The 15586-nt window shown below is 33.2% G+C and overlaps 2 protein-coding genes across 16 annotated transcripts in view; one reads left to right on the top strand and one right to left on the bottom strand.

The window, feature by feature from the left end:
• LOC126747529 (heat shock protein 70 A1-like) overlaps positions 1–15586 on the bottom strand; it is a 402096-nt gene that overhangs the window by 194043 nt on the left and 192467 nt on the right. The window lies entirely within an intron of this gene.
• LOC126747527 (WASH complex subunit 2) overlaps positions 1–15586 on the top strand; it is a 271361-nt gene that overhangs the window by 249549 nt on the left and 6226 nt on the right. For all 4 annotated transcript variants that reach the window (XM_050456216.1, XM_050456218.1, XM_050456217.1 and 1 more), the window contains 2 exons: positions 2004–2138; positions 3291–3520. In XM_050456216.1, the coding sequence (XP_050312173.1) occupies positions 2004–2138; positions 3291–3520 (365 nt within the window). The remainder of the gene's footprint in view (positions 1–2003; positions 2139–3290; positions 3521–15586) is intronic.

Here is a 15586-nt window from a genome sequence, read left to right as displayed (position 1 = left end):
ATACTGTAAATAGAGCTAATAAACTGCTTGGTTTTATCAAAAGATCTTGCAAAGACTTTACTAATGTGTCAGCATTGAAGACACTATATATTTGCCTGGTGAGATCTCTTCTCGAATTCTTCAATATTGTTTGGTCACCTCATTTTCTGATTCACATTGAGAGGCTTGAAAATATCCAGCACAAGTTTATCAGGTTTGCCAGATATACTCTTATGAAGTCAGGCCTGGATCTTACCTGTTCAGAGACCATGTCCTACCTGAGCATAAACTCCTTATCAAGTAGAAGGCAGTTCTTTGATGTTTGCTTTGCATTTAAGGTTCTGAATGGTATTGTTAGAAGTCCGGAATGTCTGTGCCTTTTCTCTTTGCATGTATCTTCTTACACAACACGAGGTCAGGCGCTTCTCCACATTCCCTTTTGCAGAACATCCTATCTACTAAACAGTCCTATAAATAGAATAGCTTCTACAGTGAATAGATTTGCAAAAGATCTTGATTTTTTCAGTACATCTTTAAATAAATTTAAGTCGTCAGCTAGGGCAACTATCTTGGGATAGTGCCCTACTCCCACTCTTTGGATTATGTTTAGTACAGTATTGTTTATTAGTATTATAGTTTTTACTTAAGACTACTGTTAATTATTAATAAGTACTTGAAATGTTATATACGTTGATGAATAAATAAATAAATAAATAAATAAATAGTGTCTTCAAGTTCTACTTGATAATATCCCTGCGAGAGATCCAAATGTGAAAAGTACATTTCCCCTGACAATGAATCTAATATTTCCGCAATAGAGGGCAAAGGATGTTTTTCATCGTCCTTTATTCTAGAATTAAGCAATCAAAAATCTACCACCACCCTAAATTTTTTTTTCCCACTGTGGTCGGCTTTTTTGGGCACAATAAACAGCGGTGCAGACTATTCTGATTTAGCCTCTTCAATAATTCCGTCAAGCATGGTAGTCGGTAAGGTTTTACATAAACCGGGAAAGCATCCGCTTTTAGAGGAATTTTTGTCATTTGTAACAGAACAATTGTAATATTAGCTATCTTATACAAATTCAAGAAGCTGTCCTTATCAATCATTTGCATAAATGATGTTAGGTAAGACCGGGCATTTAATGGTTGTGGATTCAAAATATGCCATATTATTCTAGAGAGCCAAAAACAAATCTTGTAAAATATACCATCATATATTACAAAATTTAATATACCAATCTTGCTTTTTATATGTAAATTATATCATAATATTTCGCTGCTATAAAACTTCTTGAAAGTGTTTGAATTCTACCTAACATCTTGGAGTTCTTGGTGCGCCAACCTGGATTCTTGTAATAATATCTTTTCATCCTGATAATCTGGGATTAAGGAATAGCTTTCATTTGGTAAATACTGATTTGCTGTTTCATTCTTATTGTGGTATTAAGAACCTAAACTCAATAGCAAAAGAAAGAAACGTCTTTTATAAAGTGTTCTGTCGTAGGCCAGGACTGAACAGAAAAAAAGCCATATCTATATTTTTTTACATAACCTCAAAATTTATGTGAAAAATTGAAGTAACCAAGTTTTTTGCCTTTTTATTTTAATCTTTACAAAAAAAAAATTCAGGAAATTTGGTGAAAATTTTCTTTTTTATGTCTCGAATACGTTGGAATTTTTTTTAATTTAAAATATTTATTTCTTTGCCTCATTTAGACTTAATACTCGCATTTTAACTTCAAATAGAATTTCAATAATTTACTTTTAAAGCTAAAAAATAACAGTTCTTAAGGTAAGGTGTCACGTTCCTTCCTCTAATTTGATACTTTATACTTGAATAATCAGGTGGCTCGGATCAAAGAATAAACATAATATATTATATAAGTTGTTTAATTATAGAATATTTTTAGTCTAAAGAAGTGACTCGTGCAGATCAAATTGTCCTACATAGAAATTCCCAACCCAGTTTATGAATATTACTTGCAATTATATTAAAAATAACGAGATATTTGTTTGTTGCAGAAAATATGGCAAGAAAGGCACCGGTTTTGACACCTAAACCTAACATATTGCAAAAAATCTCAGTGTTTGATGCTGCAACAGAAAGAGAACATAGCAACGAAGAACTTAAGAAACCAACTATATCTGCACCAAAAGGTAATAAGAGATTAATCAAATTTATTGATAAAAATACGTATATTTAAAACACATTTTTTACATGAAATTCTAATTTCTAATTTTAAATATATTTAATTTAATGTCATAAATATTGTGATATACACAGGGTGTTTTCAAAGTTAAGTCAGTTATTCTAAAACTTTGTAGAACTCGTCAAAAGAAGTTAATATACCAAAAATCACGTATACAGGGAGGACGCGTAAGTTGAAACAAATTCATTTAAAATTCAGGGGTGTGTTCGAAAAAAACCGCTGGGACACGTCGATTTTTTTGATGATCAATTCATGGATACAGGGTAGACCAAAAATGAGCTACGACTATCAACTTAATTTTTTTAAATAGAAACGCCAAATTTTTAATTCTGTATAAAATTTTAAGTATATTTTGTATACCATGTCCTATACCTAACCTCAATATTTATCAAGAAATTTGCGATTAAATTTTTTATAAATAACCATGAATTTTCAGAACAGTTTATGAAAAAAACAAAACAAAAAAATTAAAATAAATGTTCAAATTGTTGACCGTTAACTTGCTGACGGTAACCAAGTCGATATTCAAATTCTTGTAATACTTTACTTATTGTTTGAGGCCGAATTTGTTTTATTTCGGCTGTAATTCTATTTTTTAATTCTTCTAAACTTTCAGGTTTACCAAAATAAACTTTAGATTTTAGATAACCAACCCCATAAATAAAAATCCAATGGGGCTAAATCTGGCGACCTTGCTGGCCATTCAATGAAACTCTCGCTTCCAATCCATCTATTTGGGACAATGTTGGTAAGGTAATCTCGTACTGTTTGCGAGTAGTATGGGAGGCGCCATATTGTTGAAACCATATCGAATCTGCCGATATAAATGACTTTGGTATAAATGCCGCTCAAAGACTCCGCCAGCGCCACCTTTGATGATAAAGAGGAAACTACACCTAATTATGGTTCTCCCTGTCAACACGCGAAACTGTTTTTTTTTTTAAATATGTATATTATGTTTTAGAACATGACTGCCTACATTATTTGTTCAAATTGTTTATTTTTTGGATCTAGTGCCCTTAATTTTAGTTTTGAAGTTTTACAATGTATATTTTTGCACTTGTTTCCATTTTAATTCAATAAATCTATTTACGCTTAGGTACTGAGCCGGGAAAACTAAAACACAATCTGAACATAAACATCGCTGCGCTGTTACCAGGTGCGGCTCCAGTACGCAGCCGGTCATCGGAAATTAAACCTTCGGCATTAGATGAAACGGACAAAATTGACTCATCTCAATTAGATGTCGAGAAACCTGCTGATAGAGTTGACGAAAGTGAAAAGTTTGGAACGTCACCAAAGACTGATGTTTTACAACATGTAACTAAGGTGAGTAACAAATTCAGGTTAAAAATAAAAGTTAATAATTTCTGACACTTTGTAATGCTTTTTAATAAAATATTTCTGGATTTATCCGGTGAAACTTACGCAGGATAGCAGTAGTCGTAATGTGTGTATCCGGATTTTACACACCGCACAAAAATTATCGCATCACTTATTATTTCTTAAATATTTTAAATTTTTTGCCTGTTTTTTAAAATCTTATTGATATTGATAATTAAATCACCAAATAATACGACTTTTGCAACATTTATTTTAAATCAGTTCAATCTACAGAGGACAAAGATTTTGATTTACCAAAACATACAAAAATCAAACAAATTGGACAAAACATGTATACAAAAAAAATGAAATTTATTTAAGCCAATGAATTTCTAATAGCGTGTGTTACCGCCCCTGGCTCTAATTACAGCTTCCATTCGTCTTCGAAGGCTTCTAAACAGGTTCTGGAGGTATTCTTGCGGCAAGTTTGCCCAGAAGTCAAAAAGAACATTTTGAAGATCATCTAATGTTCTTATTGGTGCTGGATGTTGCTGAATTTGCAATCCTAGATGGTCCCAGACATGTGCTATCGGATTAAGGGCCGGGCTACGTGCAGGCCAATTTAGGGTGGGTATCTCGACCTTTTCTAAGTATTGCCGAACAACTCTAGCATCGTGTGGACGAGCATTAGCACAGAATTATCACCGATATATGGCATATAGGGCACTACATGGGGTTCTAGGATATCGGTTATGTGCCTGTCAGCATTTAGTCTTCCATCATTCACTGGTACTAGCTCCGTGCGACCCTCAAAAGAAATTCCTTCCCAAACCATGAATAGAGCCACCACCAAAGCTTTCAGTTTGGCAAAAATTAACTTGATCGTGCCGTTCACCACGTCGCCTATATACTGGTACACGCCTATCTGATGAATATATACAATATCTTGATTCATCCGTGAATAAAATATTGGATCAATCTTGAATATTCCAATTTGCGTGTTCTTTAGCAAATTGCAATCTTGCTACTCGATGTTCTCTGGTAAGACGTGGACCTCTAGCTGGCACTCTGGCTCGTAAACCTGCTTCTTTCAGCCTATTTCGAACTGTCTGTAGGCTTATTCGGACATTACGAGCAGCCAACAGATCTGTTTGCAGTCTTCTAGAGCTGGTATGCTTAATTCTTAAAGCCGTTAACCTTAAGTAACGAACATCTACTGCCGAAGTTACCCTTCTGCGGTCTTGTCCGGGTCGTCTGGATAGTTGTCCTGTTTCTTGGTAGCGGTTAACAACTCCGGATATGGTGCTTTGTTGAACTCCCATTATCCGAGCGACGTATCTTTGACTGCGGCCATCTTCTATGAGCGCAATGATTCTAGCGGCTTGTTCATTAGTCACATGTCTTGTTTAGGCACATCACAAAAAATTTAAATTTTCACTTTAGAATAACACTATTTGCTTAGAACGTTTTCGACATCAATGCATTCGCCAACACAGGAGTAATCTACGCGAGCATGTTTCCATGTTTGCTTCAAAAAAATATGTAAGAAAATAATCTTTGGATACAATTGAAGTGGACTGTAATTAATTTAGGAGAAGCCGATTCTTAATATTTATTCTGAATGATTAATATGTCCCCTTACTGTTCGATCTATATACTGTACTGCACTGCCCAAATCCTTACTCAGCCAAGCCATATTCTCACCTTCTTATGTGTAGGTGTGCAGAATAGGTTCATGCGCGTGTATGAACATTATACTTGCAGGGATAGTAGGTTTACTGAAAGGGGATGATTAAATAGGAGCAATCAGGGAATCAAGAAAGTCAGAGGTATGGTGTAATATATAGTGTTAAATTAATTTAAATCGCCCAAAACAGAATTCAAAGCAAATAGCATCGGAGTCATTAAAAAAAACATAAAATAATACAATTTCTTGCAACAATAAACTGGTTCGTAATTATTCAGACTCCCATTAAATTGGTAACAAAAAAATTTTTTAATTCTAATAGTAACAGCGGGGATGCACCATTTTCCCACTGCCCTGAATATGCTTAGGAGCATTTCCGCAATAATTATTTGGTGACGGACAAAGTTTTAGTAAAGGTCGTTTGTAACTACCTTTAACAGTTCTAGCAGTTCTCTAGTGCAACCCTTGGGATATCATCGAAACCCTTTATAATATTTTCAACACGACCTAAAGGCCATAACAATGGTGCAGCATTATCTTCTTTAATAAGGACCAGACAGCTGGGTTCTATCGGCGAAATTGGCTGATTCCATTTGGCCCGTTGCTGCAGCGTATGTAAGTACGCAAGATGCCAGCGTTTCCGAAAATCACGATGCATACGCTGCAACAACTGCCATCTAGAAAGTCTGTTAATATTTGTAAGTGTTAGATCTATCTGCATCTGGTATGGCAATAAGAGGACTTAAATTTAAAAAACGTGCCGGAGTCAAAACCGCCAAATCTGTAGGGTCAATACTTAAAGCACACAATGGGCGTGAATCAGTGGCGAAGCGTACGAGAAGACAAGGTAGACACTGTCTACCCAAAATTATCCAGTTATTTGTCATTAATTTATCACGTAATTATTTTATATAATTGTTGAATTAAAATTTAAAAAAAAATTATCACAGAACGTAGTCGCTCTCCTTACTATTATTATATAGCATCTAAACATGATTAATCCGAAGGCGTGACGCACCAATTAAAATAAAAATGCAGGGCTGACACCCAATTAATGTATACGAGACCCAGGAAGACCCATTGATATTTGTCTTCCGAAATTTGGAGCATCTAATCGAACCAAAGACGCATCAAGCAGGTGACAGAGGTCCGGTCGCGTCAGTGCAGTGTTGCCAGATGATTGGGTGAGAATTATGGTACATTCTGGCCAAAATTATGGAATTTTGTACAAAATTATGGTACAATCATACAATTCTGTATGACGTATGAGGTTACGTCACAGTCGCGCCGTCGCCAAACTTATAAAATGTGTTACATTTTGTTGATAATGGATTATGAATTTAATCAAATTTCCTATTCTGATCATTTCTTTTAATTAAAAGAACGATTTCTAGTAGAAATAAAATACTTTTTTAACAAAGATAGTAATTTATTGAAAAATGAACAAAACATTGCACTCAAAATCTAATTTAAAAATAGATAAACATTAACACAAATACATATACAAATTTGTATATTGTAATATTTGTATTTGTAATTTTAACCAACCCTGAAACGACTTATCTAATTCCCAATGCTTTCAATAGCTTTGAGGTCTATTTGCTCGTCTATTTTTATTTCCAAACTTAACTTGTTTTAAGTTTCGTTCACTATTTTCATCTTCGGATTCAGAATCAGAAATATTTATGTTTTCGTTTTAAGCCGGAGTTGGAGGTCATATTCTTAACATAATTATTGAAGCTTTATTCTTTAGTTCTATTTCACCCCCAACCCCCAACAGCCAAAAGCAAACAAAAATAATAACAAAACAACTTAACCTCAAATAATAAAAGCAAATGACGGACTGTTGACGTTGACGTTTAGAAGAGTTGCGTCTTAATGTAGTTTTGTGTTTAATGGGATTTTTCATGTATATTTCGCATTTTACCGCGAAATTGTTCATATCATATTAATATAAAAAATAATCATAGAAATTTATAAAACCCAAAAAAAAAACAAAATTATGGTATAACTATGGTACATTTCTGATTATGGTACAAATTATGGAGCAAGCAAAAAATGTTGCAAAATTATGGTACAATTCCATAATTATGGTACGTCTGGCAACACTGCGTCAGTGTCTGCGAAATTTAACTCGCGGGAAAGAGACGCCACTAAAAAGCACCCGATTCCCGTCACCATTCGGCTATCTCCGACTGTCCCATTCGGATATTTAAATATTATGTGAATGGCGGGCAACCAACAAAAGAGCAATGTTTGCTGCTAGAAGCAACGGTTTCTGGCAATAAAAATAATTTATGTAAATAATAATTAATGGAATAATAATTTAATTAAAATAAAAAATAGCGTTTCTGGAATAATAATAATTATTGATTCTTTAAATAAATTAAATATAAATAAAGGATGCAAACAAGAAAATTTAATTATTAATTTTATACATGATACCCTAATGTAAATGTAAGTATCAAAAAAATGCAGTTTGGTTGAACGATCCAATGGAATTTCCATTCCAATTGAATTTTTTTTTTGAATAAATGTTTTTAAAAATTTCCTTGGGCGGACATTGATTTATTTGATTTTGGATATTATTTAAAATTACTATGGTTTATTTTTGAGAAAGTGTTATTTGAAATATTTATTTTTCTACTACCTTATAAGAAAATTTTTAATTTTATTTCCCTGCACAATTGAATTTTTTTATTTGACTATATCTTGCTTATTTTTTATAAAATTAATTTTTTACATTAAATTGTGCTTATTAATAAGAATGAAAGTAGAAAATGAAGTACTGTAGGAGCGGCGTCATTTCCTCACTATGGATGCTTTTGCTAGATCAAACTTCACCCACTTAAGGAAATTATGCACTTTGCTCCCTTTTGTCATACAAATAACTATTATTTTTTTAAGTTCTCTATATGTGGATATATCAAAAGGAAAAGCCCAACTTAAACAATAGGGTATTGCATATTTAGAAAAAATAAATAAATGAAAAACAAAATTTATTAAATATTGTAGTATTGTACTTTAATTTTAATCTTAAATATATAAATGTTATTAATCTCTTTAAAATAAGTACCTATTTTTTTTAAATAACTTTTATACCCAGGTAGAGAGGTAATTTTGGTAAGTGAAAACACAATGGATTTAATTAGTTATACTGTTATATAAATGTATCATATATTAAAAGTTTTATTTTATAAATGCTGCAAAAACATGTATAATGTATATGACTGATTTGAAAAGAAACTCAATCATTTTATGCTAAAATACTAATTTACAATTCGCAGTTTCCATTAATACTCATAAGAAGAAACTGCAAGAAACTTATGAGATAGGTAATATTTTTTTAAATATTTGCCTAAAACTTACAAAAAAAATTATAATACACATATACATACATATATACTTAAACCTATAAAAATATACCTACTATTATATAAAAAAAATACTGATAAATAGAAAAAAATATACAATTTATTATTTTTATTTACTGCTCCTTCTTCTTCTTTGATGGAAAATAAACTTGTTTGTCCATTTTTCGTTTACTTGTATTTGTCTTATTTATCTGTTCCATCATTGATATCAGTTGTCTCATGCACCTAGACATTTACAGGTATGTGTTAATATATCTTATATAATTTTATAAAAAGATAACTTACTTATCATAAGTTTCATCATTTAAAGATCTTAAAAAGTTTGATACACTTTCAATTTCAATTTCTCTTGTTGATTGCTTGTTATGAATCCTTGTACTGCTACTTGTTGATTTTCAGTAATCTTCTCATTAACAAACGTTTCAATTTCTAGACTATGGCTAGCTTCAATATTATTGGTAGAACATTCCCCAAGGAGTTCACCTAAAACAGAATCGCTTCCCTTCCTTTGCTCACACACCATAATGAACAATTGAAATTGCTACAAATTACCTCTAAAATCGCTTCGATTGCAACAATATACTTTTTCCATATTGTCTTCAATTTTCCTTGTGCGAACAAGTGCATAGTTTGTGCTTATTTTATGCTCTCTTAACCATTCCTCAAATCTTTCTTCGCTGGAAAAATGGAAAGTTGAGGACTCTATTTTGATATCATGACTTACCTGTAAATGAGCTTCAAGTCTTTGATAAGTCTCACAAGAATATTTAGTCTCTTTGCATAAGGGACAAGAAATGTGTGACTTTGGGTTATCTGGAAGCTGCTGCTTATGAATAACTTTAATATGTTTGTTTTTAGCTGAAATGGAAGAAAACATTTTACTGCATAAGTGGCACATATTTTTGTTGATAGTTTGGTCCTGATTCTGATGGTTTTGAGTAGGGCCGTCCATCTTTACAGCTAAAATCGCTGAATTGAAATTAATACAGCTTTTCAGGTATTATTTTAAAACACTATAAGCAACAATATGGTCAATATTTCACAAAGAAACAAGTACTACTATTTCACAAACAAACGCAAAAAAAGCGGGAACATTCGTGTCGTTATTCTTGTCATTCACGTCAAACAACCGAATTTTTCTCCGAACATACACGATCACCGGCGGGAATCGGGAGCTTTTTAGTGGCGTCTACGGGAAAGACATTCGAGCTTTCGTCTATCGAAGTCGACCAGCTATTTTATTATGCTGTTGAGGGTTATTGCTTATAGACACGGTTGATCTGGTCGGCCGCAATACATCTTCAGTTTTGTTTTGTTTTGTTTTGATGAATCTGCATTTGGCATTTGGTGCGGGCGCGTGCTATAATAATTTTTTTTTTATTTTTTATTATTTATTTATTTATTTTTGGGTGTATAAGAAAAGGTTTTTTTTGTAGTTATTTATGAACAACTGTTCGATATTGGCAATTGTATTTTAGTTGTGTTTTTATTTGTCTTTCATTAATTTTAAAATAATATCACTACATAATTGTTCTCTTCGAGTTAATATTTAATGCGCTTTCATTTTCTATTTCATTAAAGTAAATATTATTGAATACACATTTTTTTCTAATTAACAATTTTTATTGATTGTCTACCCGAAAAAAAAGTTCACGCTTCGCCACTGGCGTGAATTAAGCACTGCTTCGACCTGTGCCAGCACTGTATTCAATTCTTCGTAAGAAAGAATTTGGTTACCCACAACCCCTTTTAAATGACCCTTTAGGGATTTTATGTTGGCCTCCCAAATACTTCCCATATGTGGTGAGACAGGGGGATTAAATTTCAAAATAATACCTTCGCTCTCAACGCATTTCGAAAAAATGTGTCGCAGGTACCAATCGGCAGCAACGAAATTAGTACCGCAGCAAAGTTTACTGAATAAAATACAAGTGCTTCACTGGGCGAAAAACCTTTTATATTTCGATCTCAAAGGCAGGCCGCCGAGCTCCTCGCCGACGGGGAACTAGCAAAAAATGTAAGGGGGAATTCTGGTAAAAAATACAGTTCGAATTAGACGAGTTTCGTCTAATTCGAACTGTAGGGGAAGACGGAGCACGATTTTATAATAACTTTATTATCTGAAATAAAATTATTATTTAATGTACCTACTTGGGAAAAATATGTAAATTGATAATACTATAAATTATTCGTTTTTATAACCACCAAACTAAATAAATTTTACATTATCAAAGTTTACGTAATTCAAGAAGTAAATGGTTAAATTTTTTTTATTAATAATTAGGTACTTAGGTATCTTATTAAAGGTTGTTTTGGTACGACTGGTTTCATTAGGATTTATTTTTAAATCAAAGTCAAAAGTTTGGGAGAAAAAATGCATATATTACTGTTACTAAACTTAACAACTAAAGATAGACATTGTTGTGATTCCCATAACAATGAAACGCGTCTGAAGCGCCCATAACGGACCGATCTTATGACAGACAACTGACTTTACTGTACGGAGACCTGCTCTGTAGCCACATCCTCATCGCCCGCACTCAATTGATCGATTAGTTCAGTCGACCTAATTATCTCAAGGGGTACACGCACCACTCTGAAAATGCGTTTTCTGGTGTATTTCGTGGAAGTTTATTTTTAACCATTTACAATCGAGTGAAACTTTAAACATTATATAATAATTTAAAGTTAAGTAAAGTGTGTTATTTTTGTGCCAATCCCTGGAAGATCTGGATATCCTAAGAAAAGAAACAAAATATACAGTCCACTCTAAGTCTTGGTAAGGTGCTTCCACGTGCCTTAAAACTACGACAGGAGAGAAAAGCTAGCGACCCTCCCGTTCAGACATAACTACTAAGTAATGACATGTTTGAATTTTAAATGATTGATTACTGCACTTGTTGACGTTTTTGTTATTTTGTCAGACTAATAATAGCATTACCAAAGACATTATAAGTAATAAACGTAATGTTTCATTCATAACCAGCCCAAAAATGTGGTGAATAAATTTGACTTATAAAAATTGATTTTTTAGTTTATTTCCAACATTGGTTTGATGAGCTAGTTCTTCGATTCTTCGAGTTCTTCGTTCCAGCGCAATAACATAATCAGTCATATTCTTAAATGGGACTACTAATCCAAAATTAGTTTCACTGTATGATTTAAAATGACAAATATTAGTTTCGTCTTCACCTAACGGATTAGAATTCCTAAACCTTATACATAACTAAACCATTACCTTCAGAGATCTTAAGATTCTGATAATCTTTTATTAATACTTAAAACTTGTTCAGAAGAGATAGCTGACTCTTAAGGAATGCACAAGAATCTGCTGGGTAGTTGTCATCTAGGAATTTTTGAACGTCGTCCAAAGTAACTCCTACTTCCAGGGATCTTTTTGCGTGAGAGCCTTCCTTTTCCAGAGTTTTAATTTCTTTTCTTAATTGAATTTTTTTTGGAGTCATTGCCGAAATCTTCATTGACGTTTGACAGAACTAATCTTGAAAATAAAATTTATTTTAGATATACGATACCTGTTTTAATACAACATTGAAATTTAACTCAAAACAAAATCAAAATAATTTAAAAAAATTTAAGTTAATGTTTTTTGGAATTTATTGAACTTTATCCAAACTGAAATAATAAAATCTAACAAAAAATAAAGATTTTTTTACTCAGGAGCTAAAAAACTATTATAGGGGTAAGTTATGTACACAATTATGCCACCCTATATATAATATTTGCTTATGTATATGCTTACTCAGTTATATCGTATTTCATGCTTTATTTGCATTATTTAGTCTATATAATCACTTGTAATATTAAGTTAAGGTAATCTTCGTTCTTGCTTCGAGTACACTGTATCGCGGCTTGTCAAAATAAAAGTTTTTTAAAACGTTATTAACGTGATAGGAAACATAACTGGTAGCGTCGTATTTATTATTAAATTACTAGGTTTTTCTTATTTTTTATTGTACTTTAAGTTAAAAATTTGAGTATAGTGCCAGTGTAATTGTTTTGCATATTATAAAAAAGTTCACAGTGCCGATTCTTTCACTTACCTGTATTTCATGGTCTGTGCCGTCGGCTTGACCCTGTGAGATTACGCTCTATATTTCACCTATGATTTCATCCTTAGAACATTGAAAGGCTAGAAGTAGCATGCCGTGGAACTATGGGCAGGTTTGTTTGCTTGCAACATCTCTGATACAATGATGCCAAATGCTTATAGAGGAATGGCAAAAATCACTTTATAATATCATAAAAATTTTCAGTTTTTTCCGAAAACTTAACACAATACTACTGCTCCTCTTTAATAAAATATCAAGCATTTTTTTAAAATAAATTTGATAAAATACTCTATATCGAAGTCAATATACGTGAAATATGAAAATAAAGTACGAAGAAACGAGAAAACGTTAATGGCATCGCAACGCCGCTCGAACGCATTGTTGACGCCACCGATACAAGCACTCTCTACCAGTGACGTCGTCAACAAATATTTACCTGATAAATTTTTATTAATTATTATAGAGTTTAAGTACAAGTAATATTACCATTTATGAGCTATTTATGTGTTTTTTTAACGGACTTCGTTAGAGGAAGGTCCTAATAAAAGGCAGCATTTTTGTCAAAGCATTTTTATGGAAATTAAACATTTTATTAATATAATATTATAGATTTCTTAATAAATCATGTTTTAAGACACAAATTTTTAACATTTCACAAAATTTTATTGATATTGTTATATTGGACAAAACTCAGTTTTACATCACTTATTTTATATCACATAATATATACTTCTATGGTGCTGACTTTTTCAAAGGGACAGTATTGCTTCAGCGGTAAGAGTTAAAACTACAAGGATGTTCAAATTGTAAAGGAGTTGCAGGTTTTTTATATGTTATAAGATTTTTATTATGAGTATTTAGCCTGTACAATGGTTTTGAGACATTTAACAGTGACCTATATAATACCTAATACCAATTATTATATCATATTAATTTATACTGAAAAACAAGGATTACCTAAGAATAAAGACTATGTATAATAGATTAGATTAGATAGTTTATTAGTAGTAATATACAAACAAGTAATATACATAAAAATATAGTATTACCAATATTAAAAAGAAAAAATTTAAAAAATGTATTATGATAATCCAATTGATCAATAAAATGTATGTTATTATAAAGAATCTTTGTAATATCATACATTTGATTAATTGCATTCATTACAAATATAATACAATAAAATACTATATCACTTTTAAATAAGATATATAGAATAAGATAATACATGGCATAAAAGTCTTATTTGTACTTAGAGAAAGAATTAAACAATAATTTTTAAATGTGCTATAATGATGTCTATTTTGAGTGTATTTTTACCTTTTCCTTGGCAGAGTCAGGGAATGTGTAGCAGTTCAACAAAAACGGATTGGATGAGAAATAGTAATTGTTGACCTAGACCCCAGGGTTACTGTAGAACTAATAATCTCAGATGCAGTTATTGTTGATGATGAATGATCAGATCTGTAATTATACAAAATTTGGTGTATCAAGAATATTAATCTATTTTAATTATCCATACTTGTCTATATAAGCTTCACTGTTTATACTATATACCATTTTGGAAGCGAAAACATCTTGTCGGACTTGCATTGTCTTATTTATTTAATGTAACACGACGTTTCGACGTTCTACGCCCAAGACGAAGGACTTCCGATGGGTTCATCTCTTTCCCCAGTAATAGCAAACATCTTCATGGAATGGTTCGAGGAACATGCAATAGATGCCTCCCGTTGCAAACCCAAGCTCTGGCTTTGATATGTGGACGACACCTTCATCATCTGGGACAAAGAGGAAAAAGCACTTCAGGAATTTCTGCTTCACCTTAACAGTTTCAGACCAACAATCAAGTTCACGATGGAGACAGAAAAGGACTCAGCTCTACCTTTCCTAGATGTCCTCGTTAAAAAGGTCGGCGGAAATCTACGAACTTCAGTTTATAAAAAACCAACACACACGGGCCAGTATCTGCACTATGAGTCCAACCATCCTGCAACCACCAAAGTAGGCATAATAAGATCCCTCTACAATAGAGCTCGAACCATCTGTAGAAACGACGAGGATCTCAAGACTGAAGTGGATACCATCTACAAAGACCTACAACAGAATGGATATCCAAAGAAGCTAATAAGTAGGACCATCCAAAGGACGCGTCCAAATCAAATCAGAGACGAGGCCACCACGACAACCAGACTTCTACCCATACCTTACATTAGGGGTACATCGGAACAAATCCGACGCATTGCCAGCAAGTACAATATTAGAACTGCCTTTAGATCTAGCACCACTATCAGAAGCGTGGTATCAAAGACCAAACCAGATGGCATGGTGGATACCAAAAATTGCGTCTACCGGATCCCATGTGAGTGCGGTGACTCATACATAGGTGAAACGAAGCGCCCCCTGGAAATCAGAGCGAAGGAACATCGCAGCTGGACCCAAAGAGGAGAGGTTTCCAAATCCGGAATAGCAGAGCACGCGTGGCATAATGGACACAATATCCATTGGTCAGAAGCCAAGATTCTGCACAAGGAACAGCACTGGCGGAAGAGGAAGTTCGTAGAGGCAGCTTTCATTTCACAGAATCAGAGGATCTTCAGCCAGCCAAGCGTCGATATACCCAACATCTGGAAGCCTCTACTCTCAGGACAGTGTAGGATCTAGAGAGACGCGAGTCCCCCCCCCCCTCCTCCCCCCCCCCCCCAACTCTTTTCACGGATGACTTTCCCCCCCTCCCCCCACCCTTCCACATCGCTGCACACATCTAGTATATAAGCCTATAGAATAGTAGTTTGCTGTCAGTTTACACTTGATAACGGTTGGAGATACTTACCAACCGAAACGTCGTGTTACATTAAATAAATAAGACAATGCAAGTCCGACAAGATGTTTTCACTGTACCATTGTCTACCACCTTCAAAAACCATTTTGGAAGCTAAAG

The sequence above is a fragment of the Anthonomus grandis genome, chromosome 19 (assembly GCF_022605725.1).
Source record: "Anthonomus grandis grandis chromosome 19, icAntGran1.3, whole genome shotgun sequence".
Lineage (NCBI taxonomy): Eukaryota > Metazoa > Arthropoda > Insecta > Coleoptera > Curculionidae > Anthonomus > Anthonomus grandis.
The sequence above is the reverse complement of the archived record's forward strand: the minus strand, read 5'-3'. Positions and strand labels throughout refer to the sequence as shown.